General features: G+C 41.6%; 1 protein-coding gene across 1 annotated transcript in view; it reads right to left on the bottom strand.

Annotated features, from left to right (window-relative positions):
* The window catches only part of MICAL2 (microtubule associated monooxygenase, calponin and LIM domain containing 2), a 222,154-nt gene that overhangs the window by 21,574 nt on the left and 175,938 nt on the right, over positions 1-24,642 (bottom strand). The window contains exons 32-34 of the mRNA XM_042959374.1: positions 10,288-10,403; positions 5,259-5,348; positions 2,441-2,534 (exon numbers count right to left, since the gene is read on the bottom strand). Of these exons, the coding sequence (XP_042815308.1) occupies positions 2,441-2,534; positions 5,259-5,348; positions 10,288-10,403 (300 nt within the window). The remainder of the gene's footprint in view (positions 1-2,440; positions 2,535-5,258; positions 5,349-10,287; positions 10,404-24,642) is intronic.

Here is a 24,642-nt window from a genome sequence, read left to right as displayed (position 1 = left end):
GACACTCAGGTATCCCGAGTGAGTCAATTCTTTAACAGTGTATGTGTGTAGATGGATACTTAAGAATACTTTGTAAAAATGACATCGGGTCGCATCCGTTGAATGCCTGCAGTGTGGTAGAAACTCTCAGAGGCAATTTGCCCACCAATGCCCTGAATGACCTGGGAGTGTGAGGATTATTAGCTCCATTTTTGGCATAAGGAATCTGCAGCATGAAAGGTTAAGTGATTCTCCCAAGGCCACACAGCATAAATGCAACAGAGCAGAATTTGAACACGGGCTTTTTGATGCCTATAATTCTCTTTTCCCCACCATGCCACCCTGCCTCCCTAGCAAACTGAAACATGCTCTAGCTTTCTTGGTTTATCCTTTTCATTTCTAAGGCTCTTGCTGAAATCTGTGGATTCCCAAAGAGCGGTGCAGAGCCTTCTTGACGGGGAATGTGGCGGTATGTCAAACAAGGGCAATTCATTTTACTGCAAGTCCCCAAAACAGCTGTAGAGACAGGCAGTGTCTCTCACTGCAAGCAAGAAACAGTTATTATTTGTGTCATGAAGTCTATTCCTCATGGGTGGATGTGTGCATTGCAAGGAAGTGCACGGTGTGTTTTAGAAAGAAAAGGAACAAATACTTACTGATCATCTGTCCTGTGCTAGGATTTCCTCATAAACTGTTTTAGCCCGTCCTTACCACAAATCCAAGAAACAGGTCTGATGATCACTCCCACTTCGTAAACCGGGCTCAGAGGGATAAAGTCAGACTCCAGCGTTTCCCTGTGACTCAGAAACAAGCTAACCACGCACGCAAGTGCTAACGCTTGCACTGCAGGGACCCTCACTTGGCTGAGTCCTTGCAAAGCTGTGGGAGCAGCCCTCATAATTTTGCCTGCGTGACTGTGCACAAACTTCAGGCCTCACAAAATCTGGGTCTGCCCCTGCTGATACCATCGCTCTCAAACAGCTGAACTTTTAAGAGAACTGAAAGCCTAAACTTCCGCCATGTTGTTTAACAAGTAAGATGTTTACACGACTGTACGCAGAGATATGTTTTCAGTGTCTGGCTATACCCGAAATGCAGAAGGCTAAAGACATCATACCCCCAAACGAAGGAGACAATATCACCCCCCACCCACTAACTCTAAGGGCCTCTCCAATTCACTAGCTGAAAACTAGTGCTGGGGTGGCTTCCAAAAAATGTAGGGGTCTTATGTCATGCCTCACCTTGGACTCCTTCGCTGTCTCCTTATTCGTTGAGGCACTTCACATCTCCTGGAGCAATGTCCCTCTTCTAGAACAATCTCCTCACCTCACTGGTTAACTCTTATTCCTCCTCTGGGTCTCATCGTAATGGATTGCCCCTTCCAGGTGATTAGCCTGAATGCCCTTCTCCCCAAGATCAGTTAGGAAGCCTGTGATCGTGTCCCCATGCCCCCCTCCCCGAACGCTTGTTCCTATCACAGGACTTGTCCTCCTGTATTGCTGTTTATTTATTTACATGTCTGCATCCTTCAATGGACCATGAACTTCTCAAAGGCAGAAACTGTGCTATACTCATCGTTATAGACCCACTGTCTTCATGTCTCCCCCAGGGTAGGACTTCACCAGATGAATTCTGTTTGAATCTAAGGGCCTGAAGCTATTGGTGGGAGAGTTACCATTTCTTGTATCAGGCAACATGTTAGTTTATCATCTTCATATATATAATTTTTTAAACTTTTTTTTTTGAGAGAGAGAGAGAGAGAAAATGCAAGCAGGGGATGGACAGAGAGAGAAGGGGGAGAGAGAGAATCCCAAGCAGGCTCTGTACGGTCAGCCTGGAGCCTGATGTGGGGCTCGATCTCACAAACCATGAGATCATGACCTGAACCAAAATTAAAGTACAATGCTTAACTGACTGAGCCACCCAGGTGCCCCCTTCATATATATATATTTTTTATATATAATTTCTTCTTTAATCCTTATATCAGTTCTAAAGGAAACTGCAAATATCCCTATTCTAGAGGAGAAAACGAAAGTTCATAAAAGTTTAGAACGTGACCAGCCCAAGGTACACAGCTAGAAAAGGGAGGGATGAGGACTTTGAGTCCAAGCCCGGGCTTTGAATCGCTCCCCGCTTTTCTTGAACACCCAAATAGCTCTCATGACTATCTCAGAACAGTTTCTCATAACCCCCGGGTTGCAAAGAACATTCACACTTGCATAAGGGAGGCCGGACGGGCCAGAAACCCAGGGACAAGGCCCATGGGCTGACCAGTGCCCTAGGAATTTCAAATTGGACCATGAGTTTGTTTTTGGAAATGTGGAGCAGCTGTGACCTCAGCGCCGCCTGCCCACGTTAACAGTGCCGTTAACAGTGACGAGGTCTCAGTGTTTGGCCGGCTCGGTTAGACCGGCACCATTCTCGGCCCAGGCCCGCCTCTGCGATCGGCGGGGCCACCTACCTGCTTCCCCCCTCAGCGCCTTCTCCAGCCTCACGCCTTGGATCTCAGAAGCCCTCTGCCGCTCCTCCACCTCCTCCAGCTGCCTCTGGATGGCCTGCAATGTCAGGATTGCACGTCACATGGGGACTCTTGAGGTGCAGCGTCGCATGAGGGGGCTGACTCTACCGCTTAGTTTTCAAGCAGAAGAGGCCCTATCCCTTGCAATGTCCCTCGGGTAACGACCTCTGAATTTCCAAATCGTAGATCTTGATGTTTCCCTCGTTTAGAGTGAACACATAAAGCAAGGAGGCCGGACGTAAGCTCAATCCGCCCCCGAGTAGACATTAGAACAGTCGTCTTCAGGCCAACCACACAGATGTGCTCTCAGGCAGAGGATGCTGGGGTAGGTGGGCGGTTCTCACTGTCCCGGACTCTCCAAGCCTTGAACTCTGACTATGGTCGTGGCATACACAGAGCGGCAGCTACTACTCAGAGTAGGACGAGGCTCTGGGAGCAAATGGAGGGCATGGTCGCTTTCCATGTTCTCAAGAACCAGCAGAAACCTCCCAAGAAGCCTGTCTGGAGCAGGAGACGCTGAGCTCGGTTTGTCCAACTCCTGTCCTTGGCTATCGATTGTACTCCTTCTTTCACCGCACCGCAGGGCTGACACCCGGGGGCCTCTTACCGTGGGAGCATATGGAGGCTTACTAGCAGCTGATTAAGACAAGACCCAAGATGTTTATCCCACTAGGGGACAACCTCACATCCTCCCTAGTTAATGTCTGGAGTCACGGCTGGGTTTGCTTTTACCCGTTTATTTTCCCTACCAGCTATTTCTCTCCTGTCTGTATTAGGAAGGAAAATCAAGGGACAGCCTCTGCCCATATACATTTTCCCCCCATCAATTTTCTCTGCTTTCCAGCAGCATGCTGCCGAGACGGCACAGCCCTTGGCAGAACTGACTTCACACCTGGCAGAACAGGTAAATGAAAGGAACTGGCAGCTGTCTGGGCGGGCAGAAGGTGTGTGTCCCTCTTCCTCCACCCCATTGCAGCTCTGTCTCACCCCCACTCCTCCTGAGCTCCACATTTTCTCAGTCTCCCCTGCATTCAGACTACAATTGCTGAAGGGCCTCTGAGCCTGTGAAGAGGTGTGAGCAGGGGTCAGGCCTGAGTACCCACCTGGTTCCTCTTGCTGGGGACTAAGAGTGTTTAAGTCCCGGGGTGTAACCTAAAATCTGAAATAGACGGGGACTCTCTGAAATACTCCTGTGATTTTGTGCCCTCTGCTGCTCTTTTAAAGACAATTATATTTTTATAAATCCGTCTCTCAATGGCGTGGCATAGAATCGCTAATGGAAGGGCAGCATTTCAATGACTTTATGACTGACTCTAGTGCATTTCCGGCTTTGTGGTTGTTACGGTCTGAATTGTGTCCCCCCACATTCATGTCCTGAAGCCCTAACCCCAATGCGACTGTATTCCTTTAAAGAAGGAATTAAGGTTAAATGAGATCATAAGACCCCTAATGCCGTTGGCACTGGTGACCTTCTGCGAACAGGCAGTGACACCAGAGACATCTCCCTCTCTGCCTGGGCACAGAACGAAGGCAGCTGTCTCCGGGCCAGGAAGAGAGGCTACGATAAAACAAAACAAAACAAAACAAACAAACAAACAAAAAACCAATCCTGAAGCCCCTCCATCTTGGGCTTCTGGCCTTCAGAACTATGAGTAATAAATTCCTGTTTTTCAGGCCACGTATTTTGTGTGATGTTATGGCCGCCTGAACGGACTACGGCAGCGGTTGTTGTTTGGAAACCAAGGGTGAAAATCTTGGAGACTAACAAGGGCTCCTGTGAGCTTTAACAGATGGGGACTCCAGAGGCATCATGGTTCTTATCACCACCTACCGTCTGGAGGGAGAACACGAGGAGGGGGTTCCTGGGTCGGCCAATCCATATCATAGAGACTTACCTTGTTTTCACAAGGGAAAGGTACAATGTTTCAAGGAAACCTGTTTCAGAAGTTGGGAGTGGACAGAGACTTTGTAGGGACTTTCCCTGTCCGCTAGGTGATAGGAGTGGCTCCCTTGTCAGTCACTCTGAAGGGTGAAGGAATGTGACTTCCTTCCTCGACAGAACTATATGGCCAGAGGGAATAACTGCAGAAAGGAATATAAGGGTACACTGCATGAATACGAATGGTCATTCTAAGTCCTTCTGTCCTAAAACCCCACTGTTCTTCAAGGCTAAGTCTGGGGTCCTCAGGGAGATGGAGAATGCTTGACTTCCTGCTTCCTTTGGCTGTCTGTGACAGAAGTGGGCAGACCAATTTGGGCAGGAATGTTTAGAACTAACAATCAAATGAGGAAATCTATATTGGAATGTTGGATGCTCATGTTTTTGACGAACCTTGGAGTAAAGACAGCTCCTAATAGTGGTCAGTTCAGCAGGGACACAGTCAGGAAGTCAGGGGAAGGTTGTATCCTCCCAGGGGACAAAACTAAGTCCCTGCAATGTGGTAGTCAGGGCTTGGGATGGTTCCCAAGGCCATGGGTCGCCTGTCATTCCAGGCTCACTTTGCAGGACACATGTTTGCAGGTAGAAAGGCAGCTGGGAGGGGCCAGCTCAACTCCTGGGCTCTCTAGGCCTCAGAATCCAACCAAGCATTGAGTTAGGATTTTTAGAACGGCCACAAATCTGGTCATTCACAGAAGAGAGACTGACCTTTTTCCCAGCCCATCTCCCCCAATACAATACAGACTCCCAAAGGGCTTCCCAATCCAATTACCAGGTCCCAGTCCCCAGGCTCACTCACTCATGTTAAGTTTGTATTCTGACCTGAGCTTTATGAAGTCTTTTCAATTCTTCTTGCTTAACCATTTGTTTTATTGCGTTCTCCAGCTTCCTTCTTCTAAGTGTCTCCCTCTCCTGAAAAAACAAAATAGAGAAGAAAAAATATATTCAAGAAAAATGGGGTTGAAATTTTCAAAATAATGACACAGGCTTCTACTTTTTCCAACAGAACCCCTGCTTAGCTTCTAGAACAACGATGTTCTGATAGAATTTCCAGCAATGGTGGACTATCTATGTTTGTGCTGTCTAAAATATGGAAGCCACTAGCCACATGTGGCAGTTGGATATCTGAAGTGAGGCTAGCATGAATAAGAAGTTGAATTTTAAATTTCACTTCATTTTAATAATTTTAAAATTATTAAAGGCTAGGAGGTGCCAGATTGGAAAACTGGCGTGTGTGTGTGTGTGTGTGTGTGTGTGTGTGTGTGTGTGTTGGAGGGGGTGTATATGTACATATGTAGGTGGGAGTGGCTTTATAGAGAATTGACTTGGCTCCCTTGAGGAAAAGAATAACAGAAAAATTATACTCTATACAGGTGCTACCACAGGCCCAAGAAGGATGAGCCTGAGAGGGAAACACACACACACACACACACACACACACACACACACACACCATGAAAAGCATTTAATAATTTTAAACAGTCCTTAGGTTGGGTCTACATTGCCCAATTGAGCCTGGGAATAGAGGAAGGTATCTAAATAATCCAAATGTGAGTGTTTCTTGGATTGAGGCAGCCATAAGATTGCTTCCCTTCCCCATTTCACTTTGCTTGTGCAAATATGTCATTAACATCACTGGGTTTTGTGTGTGCCTAGGCTTGTAAAATCAAGAGCACTCAAAATCCATGTATGGAAAATAGATGTCTGGATTTTGATGGTGTCACTCTTAGGTTTTAAACACCAGCGGAAGGAGAAGTAATGGTGTGGCCAGCTCCACATACTGGAAAGCAGAGGAGACACTTTCGGTTGGGAAACAGCAGAATGCTGGCTGAGCGCTGGTCCCAGGCACCCTACAAAGCTGGCATCAAATCCCAGCTGAGCTGTGTAAGTTTCAGCATGGCACACAACTTTCTGAACTTCAGTGCCCTCTTCAGAACGAAGGAAATGATTTAGTGCCCACCTGGTGGGGACGTTATAAGAATTAATGGAGGGAGGTGCCTGGCTGGCTCAGTCAGTTGAGTATCTGACTCTTGACTTCAGTTCAGGTCATGATCTCACAGTTCATGGGCTCGAGCCCTGTGTTAGGCTCCGTGATGATGGAATGGAGCCTGCTCTCTCCCTCTCTCTCTCTGCCCCTCCCCGACTCATGCCCTCTTCAAAAATAAATGAACAAACAAAAAAGAATTAATTGAGAGAATGTCTTTAAAAAGATATGGGATAAGTACTCAGTAAATACCATGATTTTTATTTTGTTTTATTTTATTTTATTAATTTATTTTATATGTAATTTATTGTCAAATTGGTTTCCATACAACACCCAGTGCTCATCCCAACCATGATTTTTATTATTCAGTGGCATGGCTATTAGATTATCATCTTATAAATTAGCATGATTATAATTTACTAAAATCAATGCATTTTTCATACATGTGTGCCTGTATATATAACACACACATATATATGGATATGGATATACATACATATCCTATACACACAAAGTAAATGTTTAAACTGGACTAGTTTCACTATGAGTTCGTCTTCTCTGAGCATACTCATCTACTTTCTACATATTAGGATAAAGGTTAGAGCATGCTAATGATTTCTTTTTAATGCTGGCAGAAACAAATATGGAATTAAAAATTTATTACAGCTAGCCTGGTGCCTGGGCATTCAGGTTGAACTGAATGTTTGCCCCTTAAAGGGATTATAAATCCACAAGGGAAGAATAGACCTAACAGGCCTACCCCAGAAACTGCCAGAGGAATCCAGTTCCACGACAGAGGTCAGGGATTATGCCTAAAATGTGTGTGTGCTTCCAGGGCCACGTGGATCCTGGTTATTCAGTCACCCATTCTATGGACATGGAACATCACACTCCTCAGGACAGCCAGCTTTGAGGCTTCAGAGTGTCTACAGGTCATCAGTGAAAACATTTATGATGAAATTTCCTTTTTCTAGAATTCTCCTTAGGATCTAGAGTCCTTTTCTAGAATCTCCTTAGGATCTTCCTCTTCATCCTTGGAAGGAAATTTTAGCTCTCAGAACTCAAACTTATTCCATATCAGATCATCTCTATTTCTATGAGATAGCTTCCAGATTTACTGTCCATCAGTCTGAACAGAGGGTCTGGGCCACTGGGCTGGGGGAACCTCACCATTAAGCAGCCAGGACATTTCTGGAAAGGGTAGGGTGGAGGGGCAAGGTAGAGATCGCTGGTAGGTGTTATCCAGAGATTGTCTAACTCAACCTATACAAAGACTCACAAGTATCTCTGGAGCTTCCATTATATTAATTTACATAATAAATCCCAGCACGTCCTAAGTGCTATGTGGCAGGTATTATACTAATTACTTCACATATCTCTTATTCCTCAAATTACACTTACATTATGGATAAGGCAATCAAATCTTGGAGTTAAGTAACTTGCCCAAGATGGCACAATTAGTAATTGGTAGAGCCAGGAGTTAAGCCCAGGGAGCCTGAATCCAATATCCACATTTTCATCTGGTCTATACTGCTTTTCCTGTGCCCAATAATGTGCAGGGACATCGAAGACCCCTGCCTTAGAGAAATGTCAAAGCTCCCCCCCCTAAATTAAGATCATTTAATATAATTTCAGGGTGGGGGGGATGCCTTGACAGCTTCTTAACACTTTTCCAAGCAGCAGAGCCAAACCCTTACTGCTTTATCAAGAGTTAGCAAAACAGAACCTGGAGAAGGAAAGAAAGCCATTACTGCCTTTTATTAAAAGATGTTGACATAGAAAAGAAGGATGATTTATTAACAAATGCTCATATAGCCATCTGATGTGCCAGGCACAGTCCTTATATCCTCAATAGTGGCAATGACAGCACAGAGAGAAAAGGAAAAAGAAGCTTGGGGCAGGGTGCTTGGGTGACTCAGTCGGTTGAGTGTCTGACTCTTGATTTCAGCTCAGGTCATGGTCTTGTGGGTTTGTGGGATCGAGCCTCGCATTGGGCTCTGTGCTGATGGTGTGGGGTCTGGTTGGGATTCTCTCTCGCGCTCCCCCTCTGTCTGCTCCTCCCCTGTTCTCTCTCTCAAAATAAATAAACTTTAAAAATATTTTTTAAAAAGGCGAGGAAGGAAAAGACAAAGGACAGAGAAAGGGAGAGGTCTGGCAGGACCAAGGTCCGGCTGCCTGCCCCACTCTCCCAGGTCCAGGCATGGGTCTGGGAGGACAGGGGGAGGGGAGGGCCGAAGGAAAGAGAAGGGGTGGAGTGTGCACATCCCATGTCCAGTTTCCTGTGCAAAGTTTCATTTGAGCTGACGTGGGCTCTGTGCCAAGTGGCCAGGGACACACCTGTATGGGAGAGAAGAGATAAAGAAACCAGAGCGGAGGGGGAAACCCTTGTTCCTTCAGAGTGAGCCCTTGGGAAGTAGTAAAGAACCTTTTGGCCGCCTTCCCTCCCTGTAAGAGTGGTCAGAAGCCAGGTGAAGCAGGCAAGCTTTTCCACAGTGTGGGCTTAAGTGCTGACAGGCTCTGTTCTGGGCCAGCAGGAGGACAAGGAGCTACTTGCAAGGCTTGCCCGGGATCTCATGGTCTTGCTATTCGATGTGTTTGGACCATTCCATTCTTCTATTCTCCGTGAGTGCTGCAATGGCTGTTAGAACGGCTGATGAATGTCTGTATTCACTTGAATACAGACTTAACTCAGGGCCGCTTAAAGGGATGAGAGAGGGACAGTAAAGAAACCGCAGGAATCAACATAACACCAAATTCATTTGTGTTGAGTACTGAACTAATCAGAGATGCCCCGAGTTAGAAAGGAGAAAGCCCTACATATTCTCTCTCCTTTGCATTCCCTCCCCCACTCCCTCTCACCTTCTTCCCCTCTGTCTCTCCCTCTCTTCCCCTCACCCCACTCATGCCCTGTCCTGGCTCCCCTCCTGACTTGCTCTAAGCTGGGCCATGGAGGGGCTGGAACCCCTGAGTGACTTCAGATGATGCCAAAGCTCCTAATGCCAGATATGGAAAAGTTGAGTCTAAGTAAATAAATGTGGTTCTCTCCCTTTCTCCTCAGATCCCCACTGCTCCAAAAAATAAACACTGTTAGTACAGTGAACTGCTTCTCTGTTCTCCTGGAAAGCATCTTAGGTCCAACCATTCATGTGCCAGCCCCAGGGAGAAGGCGCCAGCCCCAGTGGATAAAGCAAAGAACAGTGAGATTTGGTCATGTGATGTGTCTTCACGTATGTGACATACAGACACATTTAAGGACCTATAGCCACACTTGTACTTCTAAATCTATGAGTATGGGAATTGTTTAAAGTGTTTCCCAGAAATCTGTTCATTAAGCAAAGAGAAGGACGGCCATGTCCCCAGCCGGCACGCAGCTAGCCCCTTCCACAGCAGGGACCCTTGGAGATCCATGTCTACATGCAACTGCATGGTCCATTTCATATTTCTGATTAGAATCAACAGAACATTTTCCATGCAATCTGCCTCTAGTGCTTCTTAAATGAAGCTGTGTTTCCCCCAGGGAAATATGCATCTGCTTGTTGTAATTTTTTCGATGGTTTGCTTGTTGGACCACATATTAAACCCACTTTAAGAGCTGCAGTCACCAAATGATTTTAAGTAAATATGTCTGTTTTTTTTTTTTTCTGCCAGCTGGAGTCTCTAAGAAAGGCAAGCTCCTAAAAGTTAAAATTAAAAAAAGAAAAGATAATTCTTGGGGTGTTCCAGGTAAAAAGCGGTTGCTGTCAGATGCAAGGAAACACGATCCTCTAACGAAACCACTGCAGCTGGAGACCACATTGGGTCTGGAATCGAGATGGTGAGTGGCTCCCATAAGCCAAAAGCCCTTCTTAGTTTGCCAAGTCTTGTTACCTTTGACTGCAACGAAGGCTGGGGATGAAACTCTTCATCTCCAGAGGAGGAGCCGGTGGAAGACGTAGAAGAGGCGGCCCCTGTCACCTGCACTCGGATAGGGGTGTGTTTGGGACCTGAAATGGGAACAGAAGAACTCACTGAACTCTCAGCTTCTTTGCTGCTTCCCAACCCAAAGCTGCTTCTCCCTCCTCCCTTCTTCCCCTCACCCCCTTCCTCCCTGCCCTTCCCTCACTGCACCTGCCAGTGAGCAGGAGGAGGCAGTACCTAAGGGCAACTGGAAATTTGGCCCTCCACGTTAATTACATTTCTGGGTCCCTGCCAAGAGCTTTGCAGCTCTTTCATATTAAAAAAAAAAAGGTATTATGCAGAAATCAATTAATTCCTTAAACACCATTTATATGGTGTGTTGCTTAGAATGCATTCAGAGATGAAATCTATTATTAAAATCCTTGTCTGAAGTTAGCTGAGTTACCTAAATGCTCGTGTAAGGTTCGTTCTGCAGAGTAATTGAATGCAAAAAAGTCGGAGCCAGCTCTTAAACAAATCGCCCTTCTGTGGCTCACAGCATCTGGCACCCATTTTTACTACATGACATCTGCTCAGTGTAAAAGAGCTGGCGTCAGAATGTCTGGTCATAGAAAAAAAAAAATCCCAAATGTAATCAGAAGCAAAAGGACTCTAAGCCTAAGGTTTTATCACATAGTCTCATGCAACATAAATATTTCATTAATTATGGCTAAACAAATGCCACTTTTATTTTCCCAACTTGCAGATATTATCACATCATCGAAGTGATGATTCAAATGCCAGGAAAGGCACTGTAAGATAGGGAGGGCTCAACAATGCAGGGCCCACGGGAGAGCTGAAGGCGAGGAGATATGCGAATCTCTGAACAAGAGGTGGATGGTGAAAGGCGGCAAAGGGCCCGTGTTCACTAATCTCTTTGTGATCTGGCTGGGGACCGTGTGTGGTGAAGTCTTCCAGGTGCCACAGGAGGCTTTTATTCTTCTCAGTGAGAACATCTGCCCTTGCACACCATCCTGATGCAGAGTTGATAGTAATGTCTGTCTGCATGCACCCACTCTGGACACTGACTCTCAGAACCAGCGAGAACTCCGTGCTGGGAAATGTAGGAATCTTTACTCTGCCGTGGCAGCTTCTATCTGAATAGAAGTATGTGTTGGGTGGGGAGGGGGAAGGAGAAGCAATTCCATGTGACTAGCATTCTCTCCAGCCTGTCTTTTCCTCCCCATAATTTTCAACTATTTACCCCAGTGGAAGAGGCCACATTAAAAAAAAAAAAAAAAAAAAAAAAAAAAAAAAAAAAAAAAAAAAAAAAAAACAAACAAAAAAAAAAAACAAAACCAAACAAACAAAAAAAAAACAAGGGTAATTTTAACCACCAGGAGCACATTTACATATGCTGTTATTCAAAGCAAAATAATGCAAACCATCTATATAACAGCACAGACTCTCTGGGGAAGGAGTTCACTGTTTTCCATTTCAGTTTGCCAGATGCGAGAGCTCAGGTAAAGAGAGCTTCAGAGGACATCATAGTAACGGAAGGAGGCACCCTTAGTGGTGAGCTCAGATTATCCTCCAGTTCCAGCCACTCAATTACCACTGAGTAGAGTAGTCATGGAGTATTCACTTCTGAGTGTGTGAGCCTGAGGACCTAACTTCACCTCCCTGAGCTTCTGGAACTCACAACTTCTAACCTGCAGCACTGTAGTGGATGAGTAAAGGTAATCAATGAAAAGAGCCTGACCCAGTGCCTGGTTCATTAGCGGTGCCTAAATAAATCTTGTCGTCATCGTCAGCAGTGGCAGCAACTCTGCCTCATCCTGATCGTCGATCCAAATCAACAATACTGCAATATTAACAAAACTGCCTGAGTAGCCTTCATTTATAGAACTCTTGTAGCCTAAAGTAGAAACTTTCAAAACTAAATGTTATAGGGCCATTGGATTTTCTTTTGAAATTGAGAGGAAAATATTTCTCAATGTAACGCATTTCTTAAACTTCTGGCAAATGTTATGTAAAGTTCTATGGTCACCTCTGCTACCTCCAAACTTTGCACAACCCTCCACACAGGGCTAGGTTCCTCCTTGTGTGCCGTCAGAGTCCTCTGGACATATGCCTATCAAAGCATTCATCATCCTGTACTACAAATGCCTGTCTGCTTCACTGACTCCACTCGGCTGAGCTCCCAAAGCCAGGAACTGGGACTCAATCTTCTGGACGACTCTATTCCTACCATAGGATCTGGGTCATAATAGGTGCCCAATGTATGTTTATTACGTGAGGAGGAGTAAGCCACATGTTATCCATGACATTCAACTCAATAGCTGAGCTTGACAAAACCAATAAACATGGTGCTGTGCAGGAACAGCGCTAAGCTACACTGCTGGAAATACCAAGACTAAAGACATGGGCTCCTTCCTCTCCAGGGATTGACATGCTCATAATGACTGTCAAGAATGTGGGTCTCACTCACACTCTCTCTCTCTCTCTCTCAAAATAAACAAACATTTAAAAAAAAAGTTATATAGTTGCCTCTAAATCTCTTCCCCTTTCCCCGCTTCTACCACAGAACCATTGACTCCAGGAGTTAACTTTTCCAGGGCAAAGTTAACAAAACCTGGCAGCATTGCTCACTCTGTAATGGAGGGGCTGATTCTGGGATTGATCTCCAACTGCAAAGCACTGAAAGTCGGGTCAAGATATATGAGGCAGCTATTTCCAGACATTGGACAACAGACAGCACAGGACTGTGATAAAGGTAAGAACAGAAGCAAATGAAGCCGTACAATCACAGTACCTCCCTGCCTAGAGGCACTTTCCAGACCACAGTGCAGGTAGGAAGAGCCTAAACAGCGCATAGCAGGTTCACTGAGTTGAAAAGACAGAGACCAGAGTTTGAGTGAGTCGAGGCAGCTGGAATGTGTGGGGGAGACAACCGTAGAGAGCTATGCAGAAAAGGCACTTCAGGAACAAGCACAGAAGTCTCCTTGAGTCTATTGCTTAATAATAAACTTTAGATCCATAGAGAGAAACTGCATGAGGCTGGGCCAATAACTGCTGGGAATTATAGGCTAAATAATCTCTAAAGCTTTTTACAGGATTGGGAAATACTCAAGTTCCACCCAGCGAGGGTAGAAAAAACTTTAGTGGCATTAGAGTAGAGGCCACAGAAGAGTCATACTTTAGTAACAGGGATAAATTAGCCCTAGAGTAAAGGTTATTATAAACTCACCCAAACAAGCTTACAAAAAACAACCTTGAAAGAAACAACTTGATCTTCAAGTTACACTACCGCCTACCAAATATTTTTACTGCCTATTTAACATTCTTTAAGTGAAGAAACAAAGTCTAGACACTCTACAATGTAATAGTCACAATATCTAGCAGCCAGGAAGTATATGTAAAAGAGCAGGACAATAAGCTGATCATCAAGAGAAAAATTAGTTAACAAAAGCAGACTCAGAAATAAATGGAATTAGCAGACAAGGATTTAAAAACAGCTATTATAAATGCGCTCAAGAATTTAAAAAGACAGCATAAATAGAATGAGGAAGTAAAAAATATAGAAAAATGAACCAAATGGAACCTACAACAATGAAAAATACAGGGGTGCCCGGGTGGCTCAGTTGGTTAAGCATCTGACCTTGGCTGAGGTCACGATCTCATGGTTTGTGAGTTTGAGCCCCACATTGGGCTCTCTGCTGTCAGCACAGAGCCTGGTTCAGATCCTCTGTCCCCCTCTCTTTCTGCCCCTCCCCCACTTGTGTTCTCTCTCAAAATAAATAAACTGTTTTTAAAAAGATGAAAAATGTAAAATCTAAAATGAAACTTTCACTGGATTAGCTTAATAGCAGGTTAAATATTGCAGAGGAAAATGGTGAAATTAAATTACAGCAGTAGAAACCATCCAAAATGAAACACAGAGAAAAAAACAGACTGAAAAACTGAACCTCAGTGATCTGTGAGATAATATTAAGGGGTCTAAAACACATATGGATGGAGTGCCAGAAGGAGATAGCGGGAGATAGAAATGGAAAAAGTCATTGATGTAATATTGTTGAAAACCACACAAATTTAATGCAAGTTGTAAATCCACAGTTCCAAGAAGCTCAATAAACCATAAGCAAGGTCAACATAAAGAAAATCATAGCAAGGCTCATGCTAATAAAATTGCTGAAAACCAGAGATACAGATAAAATCTTAAAAGCAGACAAAGAAAACTGATATATTACCCACAGAGAAACTAAGTTAAGAATGTCCATGGGCATCTCATTGGAATCTAAATAGACTAAGAGACAATGAAAGATCATCAAAATGTTGAAAGAAAAGTCTGTCAATTTGTAATTTTATATCCAGTGAAATGATCCATTCAAAATGAAGAAAAAATAAAGGCTTTTTTTTTCCAGAAAAAGAAAAGCTAGGATAATTTGTTGTTAGAAGACATACAATTAAAAAATGTTAAAAGAAGTTCTGTAGCAGAAGGAATATAGCACATGGAATGAAGACCCATGAATGGCTTAGAATGGCTCTATGAAGAGCCATTTCTGGAATGGTAAATTTAATTTCTTTAAAAGATAATTGGCTATTTAATATAGGATAGTGTGAGCTAAGAAGAAATACATAATTTGGTCTCTGTCCCCCATTCCCACCCATATCTGGTCTTTGACTCCAGTTCCTGACACAGAGCTCCCGAAACTGTTGTCATTCCTGAGTAGTTTCTAAGTCCCTTGAAACTTCTGGTGATAGGAGCACCTTTTGTTCTAATGAGGTGACTCTTGGTGAGCTCCTGGAGGATGGCTGGCCATTAGAGAGACCAAGCTGTGACCAGAGCTTGGAACTTACAGTTCTACCCCTGATCCTCCAGAGACAGGGAAGGGACTGGAAAATAAATTAATAATCAATCATGCCTATGTGAAAAAGCCTCCATAAAAATCTCTAAAGTACAGGATCCAGGAGCTCCTGGGTTGATGAACATAGAAAGTATCAACAAATTTCAAAGGACTAAGGTCATCAAAGTATGTCTTCTGACATAGTGAGATTAAGCTAAAAATCAATAATATAAAATATAACTATAAAATCTCAACATGATTAGAACTTTTCTGAGAACCTCCAGACCAAAGAAGAAATAAACATAAATTTAAGCTGATGGGATAAGAATATGGCATAACAACATAAACTAGGATGTAGCTAAAGTAGTGATTTGAGGGAAATTTAGAGCTTTAAATGCACACACTGTGCAAAAGAAAAGTTGAGAGTTAATGCCCTATGATCTATTTCAAGAAGTTAGAAAAAGAACCACTGACTGAACCTAAAGAAACTAAAAGGAAGAAAATAATCAAGATAAGAATAGATTACGAGAGACAATAAAAATAAAGCAGAAATAAAATAGAAAATTAATGAAGCAAAAATTTGGTTGTTTTAAAAGACATAACATTGATGATTTCTAAGAAGAATGATTAACAAAAAAGAGACAGAAAACACAAATAACCAATATTGAGGATGAAAAGCCCTACAGAGTATTCAAGGAAGCTATTATACAAATGATCTTATGACAATAAGTTTGAAAATTTAGATAAAATGGAAAAATCATTGAAAAACATGACTCACCCAGCAATAGCACTGCTAGGAATTTACCCAAGGGATACAGGAGTGCTGATGCATAGGGGCACTTGTACCCCAATGTTTATAGCAGCACTCTCAACAATAGCCAAATTATGGAAAGAGCCTAAATGTCCATCAACTGATGAATGGATAAAGAAATTGTGGTTTATATACACAATGGAGTACTACATGGCAATGAGAAAGAATGAAATATGGCCCTTTGTAGCAACGTGGATGGAACTGGAGAGTGTTATGCTAAGTGAAATAAGCCATACACAGAAAGACAGATACCATATGTTTTCACTCTTATGTGGATCCTGAGAAACTTAACAGAAACCCATGGGGGAGAGGAAGGAAAAAAAAAAAAAAGAGGTTAGAGTGGGAGACAGCCAAAGCATAAGAGACTCTTAAAAACTGAGAACAAACTGAGGGTTGATGGGGGAGTGGGAGGGAGGGGAGGGTGGGTGATGGGTATGGGGGAGGGCACCTTTTGGGATGAGCACTGGGTGTTGTATGGAAACCAATTTGACAATAAATTTCATATATTGAAAAATAAATAAATAAATAAATAAAAAGAAAAAGAAAAATAAAAAAAAAAGAAAAACATGACTTACCAGAACTGACATAAGAAGAAATAGAAAATCTGAATACTTACATAGCTATTAAAGAAACTAACTCCACAGTTAAAAACCACCCTACAGAGAAAGTGCTAGGCTAGATGACTTCATTTGTGCTCAAATGTTTAAAGAGCAAATAACACCAGTGTTGAAAAAAAAATACAAACCCTCTTCCAGAGAACAGAAAAAGATGGAACACTTCCCAACTTGTGTTACAAGGCTAGGATAAAATACAAAACCTGACAAGGATATTGCAAGAAAGGGAAACTTCAGACCAATAACTCTCATGAGCATGGCTGCAAAACTACTAAAAATAGTTAGCAAATCCAATACAGTGATACATAAAAATACACAATACATTATGACCAAGTTGAGTTTACTCCAAGAACACAATAATGGTGTGACATTTTCAAATCTCTATAACAAAGTCAATCAATGGGACACCTGGGTGGTTTAGTCAGTTAAGTGTTCAACTTTTGATTTTAGTTCAGGTCATGATCTCACAGGTTCATGAGATCTAGCACTGAGCCAGGCTCTGTGCTGACAGTGCAGAACCTTCTTGGGATTCTCTCCCTCTCTCCATGCCCCCACCCCTCAAAATAAAGAAACATTAAAAACAATCAGTCAATGTAATTCAGCACATTATTCATTAAAGTAAAAAAAAAAATTATCTCCATAGATGTAAAAAAGCATTTGATTACATTTATCCATTATTCATGAAAAAAGTCATAGTAAGCTAAGGAAAGATGGAATTTTCTTTAATATAAAGTACCTGCCTTAAAAATCTACAGCAAATAATATATTCAGCAGTGAAATATAATCCTTCCGTTATGGGGGGGGGTGGGGGGAGACAATGATGTACATTCTTAACAATTGCATAGGCAGTCCCAGGCAGAAAAATAAGGCAAGAAATTTAAATAAAAGGTATAAAAACTGGAAAGGAAGATGTCAAACTGTATTTATAGACAACATGATTATCTATATAGAAAATCCCATTAAAAAGCTCCTCGAATAATAAGTGAGTTTAGCAAGGACAATATAAAAAGTCTATTGTGTTTCTATATATCAACGATGACCAACAGAAAATAAAAATTAAGAAAGCCATTCCATTTATAATAGCAACAACAAAAAAATGAAACACTGAAGGGACACATTCAATAAACAATATGCAGAACTACACACTGCACACTAACAGCCTTTTCTAGGAAAAATTAAGGAAAACCTAGATAAACTGAGAGAGATCCCATTTTCACAGACAGAAACTCAGTTGTCAATTCTTCCCAAACTGATTTATAAACGATAAACAATATCAATCAAAATTCTAACGGGCTTATTTGGTAGAAACTGACAAGCTCATTCTAAAGTTTATATGGAAACACAAAAGACCTAGAGTGGCCAAAATAATATTTAAGAACAAAACTGCAGGACTCCCACTACCTGTTTTCAGGTGAAGCCACAGTTACCAAGAGCACATGTTATTAGTGTAAGGCTAAACATGTAGATCAACGGACAGATTAAAGAGGACAGAGTGATACCTACACATGTATAGTCAACAGATTATCTGTAGAGGTGCCAGAATAACTCGATGAGGGAAAGAATAGACTTTTTAACAAGTGGTGCTGACAATTGGATATCTACAGGCCAAAAAACTTGACTTCAATTCACTATAAAAAATTAATTAGAATTGGATTGTAGATCCAAGCCTGAAAGCTAAAAACTGTAAAGCTTCTGGGAGAAAACCCAGGAGAAATTCTCAGTGACTTTAGGTGTAGCAGAGATTTCTTAAATATTACGCAAATTATAAAAGAATTGATAAAGGTGACTTCATCAAACTAAAAACTTCCATTCTTTGGAAGATGCTGTGATGATAATAAAAAGATAATCCATCAACTAGGAGAAAATTTTTGCAAACACATGTCTGATGAAGGATTTATATCTAGAATTTTAGGAACTCTGGCTAAATAGAGGACTATTGTATATTCTTAGATCAGAAGACTCAATATTCTAAAGTTACCAAATATCTGTAAATTAATCGATTAAAGACTGTATCATTTATAACTGCACCAAAAAATCGAATACTAGGGAATATATCTAATTAAAATTGTGCAAGATCTCTACAATCACAAAACACGGGAAGAAATTGAAGAACACCTCAGGGATATGTCATGTCCGTGGCTTTGAAGACTCAACATGCAAAGATGTTAATTGTCTCCAAATTGATCTATAGATTCAATGTGATCCCAATCGAATGTTCAGAAAATATTTTTGTGGAAAATGATTGATTGATTCAGTAAGTCACATGGAAATACAAAACGCCAAGAATAGCCAAGACAGTCTCGAAGAAGAACAAAGTGGAGGGTCTATTCCAGGCTATGAAGACTTATTATAAAACCACTTCCTGACTGAGGTGCAAGGACAAATCAACCAGTGGAACAGGATAGAAGGCCAAAAACAGACCTGCCTAATTTATGACAGAAGTCACAGCAATGAAATGGAGGAGAAGGATGGCCTTTTAAAAATAAATGCTGCTGAATCAAGAAAAACAAGAAGAAAAAAAACAACCAATAAACCTTCACTCTACCTCACAGAATACACAAATATCTATCCTACTTTCGTACTAGACTAAATTGCAAAAGGTAGAAGAATAAAACTTTTATAACTGTTGTCCAAAAGCAATATGAGCCATACATGTATCTCAAAATTTTCCATTAGCCACATTAAAAAATGTGAAAAGGAACAGATGCAATTAGTCTTAATCATGTATTTTATGTAGCCCCAAATGTCAAAAATATTATCATTTCAACATGTGGTCAATATAGAAATTACTGAGATATTTTACATTATTGCATTCATACTAAGTCTTCAGAATCTGGCACATGTTTTATACTTACAGAACATTCCTGGCTAGGGGTGCCTGTGTGGCTCAGTCGGTTAAGGGCCCGACTTTGGCTCAGGTCATGATCTCATGGTTCGTGAGTTCAAGCCCCACATTGGGCTCTGTGCTGACAGCTCAGAGCCTGGAGCCTGCTTTAGATTCTCTGTCTTCCTCTCTCTCTGTGCCTCCCCTGCTTGCACTCTGTCTCTCTCTCTCTCTCTCAAAAATAAATAAACATTAAAAAAAATTTCTGTAAAAAAAGAATATTCCTGTTTAGGTGATAAAATTTTAATGGTTAAAGTAAAATGTAATTCAAAAAGCAAAACGTTGTGTTTACTAGAAGAATATTTTGCATTGCTTCAGTTTTTAAATTTAAATTTATTATAACATGAAATAAAATAAAAAATGCAGTCCTCACTCATAATAACCATATCTGAAGTGTGCAGTAGTGGCTGCCATATTGGACAGCACAGTTCTAGAAAGTAAAATAGAACATCTTTATGACTTCAGAATAGGGAAAGATTTCATCAACAGGATGCAGAAACCAACAACAATAAAGGAAACTATTGATAAATTTGGCTTCATTAGAATAAATACTTCTGTTTATTAATAGACACCTTGAAGGGTGAAAAAGTGAGGGGTGCCTGGGTGGCTCAGTCGGTTGAGCGTCCAATTTCGGCTCAGGTCATGATCTCATGGTCCGTGAGTTCGAGCCCCGCGTCCGGCTCTGTGCTGACAGCTCAGAGCCTGGAGCCTGTTTCAGATTCTGTGTCTCCTCTCTCTCTCTGACCCTCCCCCATTTTTTTTTTTAAAGAGTGAAAAAGTGAGCCTAAGAGGGAGAGAAGATACTCATAACACATGTATCTGACAGAGGACTTGTATCCAGAATCTACACAGATTACAACTTAATAAGGAAAGGACTATCTATGCAAGAGGTCTGGGCAAAAAGGTCTGAATAGAGATTTCATACAAGAGAATATCTGAATAGAGGATGCCTGGGTGGCTCAGTTGGTTAAGCACCTGACTCTTGATTTCTGCTCAGGTCATGATCCCACAGTTTGTGAGATCGAGCCCATGTCGGGTTCAGCGTGGAGCCTGTTTGGGATTCTCTCTCCCTCTCTCTCTGCTCCTCCCCTGCTCATGTGCTCTTTCTTGCTCTCTCTCAAAATAAATAAATGAACTTTAAAAAAGAGGGAGAGAAAATGTCAAAAGTAGTGCAACATCATTATCAGGTAAATGCAAATTAAAACAATGAGATACCTTTCATAAACATGGTGAGAGCAAAACATAAAACTAAACTGAGACTGTCAAGTGTTGGCAAGAATGTAGGTCAAGGGTAGCTCTCATTTCCTACTGGAATGTATAAACACTCGTACAACCACTTTGGAAAACTGTCTGACGGTATCTTCTAACGCAAACCACGTACATGCCTACCCTACCACGCATCAAATCCACTCCCAGGTGTTCCCTGATAAAGCTTCTCTCTTTGAACAAACTCTGGGCAAGCTTCTTCGTGGCTAGGCCTCAACTTTTTATAGTCTATAAAAACTATAGACTCTCAGCATAAATTACTTAGCCCACCCACTTCTTCCTATGCGAAAAGACTTGAACACTAACAGTTTCTAACAACTCAAAGTCACATCCCTAAGATAACCCTAGCCCTCCTTAAAGTACCTACCTGAGAAAACTCAAGGCTGACTGACAAAGCAATTTAGTGTTTGTTCTAGTCAACACCTGCTGATAGGGCTCTGACTGCCCTTTCTTACAGTCCTTGGTCCCCTTGAGATGTATATGAATCTCCTACCACTCAAGAATGTCTTTCTCAAGAACCTGAAAGCCAGTCCTTTGAAAGGTAGTCATCAGGAAGGATAGGACCTCTGTCTCCCAGTCTCTATGGGAAGATAGAATCCTAACTTCAATAATTGCCAGCTAACACACACAACTAGCCTATTCAGCATTTATGCCGACCAAACCTTTATAATTCTTCACTTCCTTGACTCTACTGAGCCTTTGCTCAGCCCCTCCCTATTCCCTCAATCACCCTGTAGAACACCCAGCCACCTCTGTAAAGTTCAAAGGTGAGTTCACTTCATGTTGGACTCTCTCTTCTGCTGCAATAGTGTATTATCAGTTAAAATCTGTTCTTAACACCTTTCATGGCATCTGGCTTTATCTTTGACAATAGCCAACACAAGTGATAGGTATAAGAATGCTCAAAGCAGCATTATTCACAATAAAAGCAACTGAGAACACCTAAATGCCAAGCTTCAGAATGCACGATCGTGGCATATTCACAAAAGGGAATAGAAGGTAACAATGCAAAGAATGAACCACTGCTGCCTACAATATTGAACCCTGCCCACATCCCCCTCCCCGCCCCGCCCCCGCCAATAATGTTTAACGGAAGAAGCCAGGCACAATACATACTTGTATTTTCTGTTGTTGTGGAAGCAATGAACTCAGATTCGGCACCTATGATGATACCCATTTATTATGTCACAGTCGTATAGGTCAAAAGTGGAGGCAGGCACGGCTCAACCGGATGCTCTTGTTGGGTGTCTCACAAAGCCACGATTGATGTGTCTGCCATGCTGGGGTCTCATCTGCAGCTCAGAGTTCTCTCCCGGCTCATTCAGGTTGTTGGCAGCATCCAGTTCCTGGTGGTCATAGGAGATGGGGCCCATTTTCTCGCTGGCTGTCTGTTGGAGGCCCATCTTCACTCTCAGAGGCCCGCTGTCCGTAGGGCCTCCCATAGTATGACAATTGACTTTTTCCAGGCCAGCAGGATCCTATCTTTCTCACCCAGTGAGTTTCAGGAAGGGCCCCCTCCTTATTAAGGGCTCCTCCAATTAGGTTAGGGCTACCCAGGATAATCTTCCTTTTGATTAACCCAAAGTCAATTGGTTTAGAACTTAATTACATTCACAAACTCTGGTAACCTAATCACAGGAGTGAGATCCATCATGTTCACGTTCCCACCATACTCAGGAAGATGAGATCTGCAGGGCAGAAAGCATGGGGCCCTCTGAGAATCCTGCCTACCACAATACTGAATGATTCAACGTTTATAAAGTCAAAAAACTGCAGAAGCAATCCGAGATGATGGAAGTCAGATGGTAAGCACTTTTGTTGGGTGTCACATGTATGTGGGAAGAAGCATGACTGAGGCTTCTGAGTGCTGGTGATTTTCTAGATCTTAATCTCAGGCGTATTTAAGTAAATGTGCACTTTGCAAAAATTCATTAGTTGTGTACTTTAATGTGTATATTTTATACTACAATAAAGATTTAATGCAAAAAGAAAAAGGAGGTTCTCGGGGTGCTTTAATTATATACGAGAATGATACCTCGCATTCAAAATTGTTTGTATAAAATCGGCACTGGGAAGTGCTTGAAATCAGTTTATGCCCCTAAGTAATTCAAGGACCCTGAGAAGTTTATGTATACTATCAATGAACCCAGGAAGTTTTGTGGAAAAGAGAAAAATTAAATTTCAGCCGATTTATTCAAGTGATCATAAGTTTGAGGTATGTCCATTTGAGTACGTTTTGAAAGTTTCTCATTTTCAGTTATGATATGGTTCTTTTTCTCCATTGCATGGGAGCGTACCCACAGGTTAACTGTGGAGAGAGCAATGTCAGTGTGTATGTGTGTGATTGGTGGGCTGGACAGGGAAATGAAAGGAATAATAAATTCCTTTATTAAGAAATAAATAAATTTAAAAAGTAGTAAAAGAAACTAATCTGAGCCTAATCTCATAGGGTAGGGAAAATCTTTGCATTCTTAGGATATTGACCTGAGAACACCTGAGACAAAGACAAACTCTTCCATGAAATGGGCCCAGGCACTATTTCTAAGGCTGGTCAGCCTTAACCTAATTCCATTCTCTACCTTCTCATTCTGTTCCAAGCCAAGGAAGTCATACCATTTCTCAGTGAATGTAAATGAAAGAGCCCTCCGTGACAAATAAATCAGGAAAACACACTGGCCCCCACTTATTGTAATCAGCATATACAAAAGTCATCTAAATGTGAAATAAATGAAGTAAAGACCAATCTTCTGAATGAATTTAATGCAAAAATCTTAAATAAAATACTAACAAACAGAACAGTTATATTAAAATAATAAGATGCCATGACCAAGTGGTATTCATTTTAGCAATATAAGGATGGTTCAATATCAGTGAATCTATTACATAATTCATAGTATTAATCAAACTATGGAGAAAATAAAATCATACCATTATCTTGAAGGGTGCCGAGCATCATTTGATAAAATTCAACAACCATTCACGATTTAAAATACTTTCAGTAAAGTAAGGTTAGATGGCAATTTCCTTGAAGCGTTTAAATATATCCCAGTCAACCCAGAAGCAAGCATCATGCTTAGATGGGAAAACATCCTCCTTAATGAGGTGCATTCTCATTAAGGTTAGGAATGTCATAAGGAAACCATCATCACCACTTTTAGTTAATACTGTTCTGGAGATTCTAGAAACCAAAGAAACTAAGGAAACAAAATAAATTAGAGGTATACGTCTTGTAAACAAGAGGTAAGATTATCATTATTTACAGATGTTGGGATTGCATATTCAGGGAGGACCCAGGAGAAGCCACTGGAAAGCTTTCATAAGCAAGTAGAAGGCAGCACAATGGATGGGCAAAAAGTATTTATACAGAAGTCAATACATTTCAGATATACAAACAATAGTAGAAAGATATATCAAAAGGTCTTATTTACACTAGCAATAATAAAAACAAATACATTATAATAAACTTAATAAATATGCAAGACCTGTATGATGTAAGGTTTAAAATATTCTGGGGGCGGTGTCATAAAACAGAGAGCAAATGGAAAGGCAATTTATATCATAGGGTTGTGAATTCTTGCCAACTTAGTTTGTAAACTTAATGCCATGAAAATACTCATAGGATCTTTTTTTTTGTACATAAACAAGCTGAGGCTAAGTTCAGATAGAATATCAAACAAGGAAGAAGAGCCAGGAAATTTTGAAAGAGAGGATCAATCATGGAATACTGTTCCTATCTGACAGTACATACATAAATTTAAAAGGGTATAAATATATAAAGTAAAATAATTAAAACAGTGTGGTACTGACACATAGGGAAATCCATCCAAGTACAGGAATTTGATACATGACAAATACGTCATTTCACATAAGAGAAAAGATGGATTAGTCACTAAATTATTTTAGAATAACCAGGGAGACAGCTTA

This window comes from Panthera tigris, chromosome D1 (genome assembly GCF_018350195.1).
Source record: "Panthera tigris isolate Pti1 chromosome D1, P.tigris_Pti1_mat1.1, whole genome shotgun sequence".
Taxonomy (NCBI): domain Eukaryota; kingdom Metazoa; phylum Chordata; class Mammalia; order Carnivora; family Felidae; genus Panthera; species Panthera tigris.
This window is presented reverse-complemented; position numbering and strand designations above follow the sequence as displayed.